The 2,444-nt window shown below is 51.4% G+C and overlaps 1 protein-coding gene across 1 annotated transcript in view; it reads left to right on the forward strand.

The window, feature by feature from the left end:
- NEB (nebulin) overlaps positions 1-1,721 on the forward strand; it is a 108,688-nt gene extending 106,967 nt beyond the window's left edge. Inside the window, 2 exon segments of the mRNA XM_017736021.1 lie at positions 42-151; positions 1,033-1,721. Coding sequence (XP_017591510.1) covers positions 42-151; positions 1,033-1,206 — 284 coding nt within the window. The 3' untranslated portion in view covers positions 1,207-1,721.
- The last annotated feature ends 723 nt before the right edge of the window (positions 1,722-2,444 follow it).

Consider the following 2,444-nt stretch of genomic DNA (forward strand, 5'->3'; position numbering starts at 1 on the left):
ATTCCTTAAAAAACACCAGGAACTCTCTTCTCCCTTTGCAGTGGGCTACAAGCAGGTGAAGACCATTGAGTTGCCACAGCAACGCTCGTCCTCAGTCGCCACGCAGCAAACCACGGTGTCCTCGGTGCCTTCCCACCCTTCCACTGCTGGGGTGAGTAACCCTGATTGCTCCCTGCGGTGAGGAGACAGCCCCAGAGAGAATGTGGCTGCCTGCAGGAGTCACAGCCCACGGGGAGCACTAATTAATAGCATTAATCCAAGACTGAGTTGGTAACATTCCAATCCACGGGGCTGAAGCTCTGTATGAAAGCAGGTGAAGGTGTAACAGTGACTGAAGGGGGACAGACCCTCCCCTGTGCCTGGAAACACTGAATTAGCAGTTGGAAACTCTGAATGAGCTCTTCTTCCTACTTCACACTTGAAAATTTAGGAGTGGGAAGAAGTGCTCATTCAGAGATTGCCTCGGGAGCAGGTGCTGGACAGTGGGAATGGCACTGCCTCCAAAAATTGCTGGGAGGTAACAACTTAAAAGTTACAGGTGGAGCTGATGCTGCTCAACCCTCAGTCAGCATCACCAGCAGCCCCAGGGGTTGTGGAACTCAGGCACCAAGGTGCTCAGGGAGGGAGAAGCAGCCAGGACATTTGAAGGAGCAGCCAGACCCTGCTGTGACGCCAATTCCAAATCCTGGCTGTCGGTGTTTGACCCTGTCCCCTCTGGCTCTGGCAGGAGACATTCCAGGTCATGTCAGGGTTTGACCATATCCCTTGGTGTCCCCTGTGTCCTGCAGAAGAGGTTCTGTCCCCTGTCAGGGTTTGACCATGTCCTCAGTGTCCCTGCAGAAGGCATTAAGAGCCACGTCCCGGTTTGATCGTGTCCTTTTTGTCCCATGTCAGGGTGTGACCGTGTCCCTTTTGTCTCCTCTGTGTCCCAAGACACTCAGGGCCATGTAAGGCTTTGACCAGGTCCCTTTGTGTCCCCGAAGCCATTGTGTGTCCTGTCAGGCTTTGACCATGGCCCTTGTGTCCCTGCAGAAGACGTTCCGGGCCATGTACGACTACACGGCGGCCGACGCGGACGAGGTGTCCTTCAAGGATGGGGACACCATCGTCAACGTGCAGGCCATCGACGAGGGCTGGATGTACGGCACGGTCCAGAGGACCGGCAAGACCGGGATGCTCCCGGCCAACTACGTGGAGGCCGTGTGAGCCCAGCCTGCCCCAGGGCTGGGACACCTCCCCCAGGGCCTCCTGTCCCTGGGAACCGCAACAGGAATAACTGCAGAGCAAGATCCACCTGGAGTATCTCACAAGGTTTGGTGAAGTACCTCTAAGCACATCCTGCCTTTCTCCCTGTCCAAAAAACTCCCAACTATTGTCTGGAATTTCAAACATTTCATCACACTCTGTAATGAGACACTACACAACTCAGCATCTCCAAAATTCTGTTACTAAAGACTAACACACACTTTGCTTTATTCATTCTCCCCCAAAGAGAGAATTTTTCTGGGCTGTTCTAAAATGTTTGAATCTCTTCACTTCCTTTTCCATATAAGCCACGTTTAAGCTTTGTATTTCAAACCAATTTGGGGAGGGAAAAGCAACCACCCCTCCCCCTCCTGCTTGCTGAGCTCTCATGAATGTGTTGTCCTGCAACTGTTCTGGGGGCAAAAGCTGTGATTTCTTGTAAATTAGTGATGAATAAAGCTGAGGTTTCTGCAGTATGGATGGATTCACTGGTGCTGGAAGCAGGGACTGATCCCAAAAACTGGCTTTGCTCAGGAAACTTGGCTGAGGGAGGGAAGGACTTGGATCTGGACAGGTTATTTCACACCTGAACATCATTTTTTGCTTCATCTACTGCAGCACCTGGTACCAGCCACTCCCCAGGAAAGAAGGGAATAAAATTCCTTGGATACCGTGTCTAAGATAAGCCTAAATCCAAGTTAACAGCAGGAGCTGTAGCATTACCCCTGAGGAGTTCATAGCTCAGAGGGAATTCCCAGCACAGCCAGCCTGGAAGGGAAATGTCCTTCCCAAGGCAGGACTCGGGACTGGCAGCACTGGGAGTTGGGATTAAAACCCTTTCCATGTGTGAGGAACATCCTTACCTGTGCAGGGCAGGGGCTGTAAAGCTGAGCACTCCTAAGGAGGCAGATCTGGAACCACATTAACATTATCAGGAAAACAAGAAAAGCCCCAGAGAACTGTTCCTGTTACAGCTCCAGGCTGTTTGTCTTGTCCCCTTTCTCCATGAGACACAAACAGAGCAAAAAATACTCAGAGTTTGAACACCACATCCCAGCCTGTCCTCAAGGACCTGCTCCTACCTTACAGCAGCAGTGATGACATTCCAAGGTCCCTCCCAGTCTTGGGAATCCACATTTGAGAGGAAGCTGAAGAGAGAAAAAAAGCCAGAACCACCAAACCACAAAGCCATGAACAAG

The sequence above is a fragment of the Corvus brachyrhynchos genome, unplaced genomic scaffold (assembly GCF_000691975.1).
Source record: "Corvus brachyrhynchos isolate BGI_N302 unplaced genomic scaffold, ASM69197v1 scaffold45, whole genome shotgun sequence".
Lineage (NCBI taxonomy): Eukaryota > Metazoa > Chordata > Aves > Passeriformes > Corvidae > Corvus > Corvus brachyrhynchos.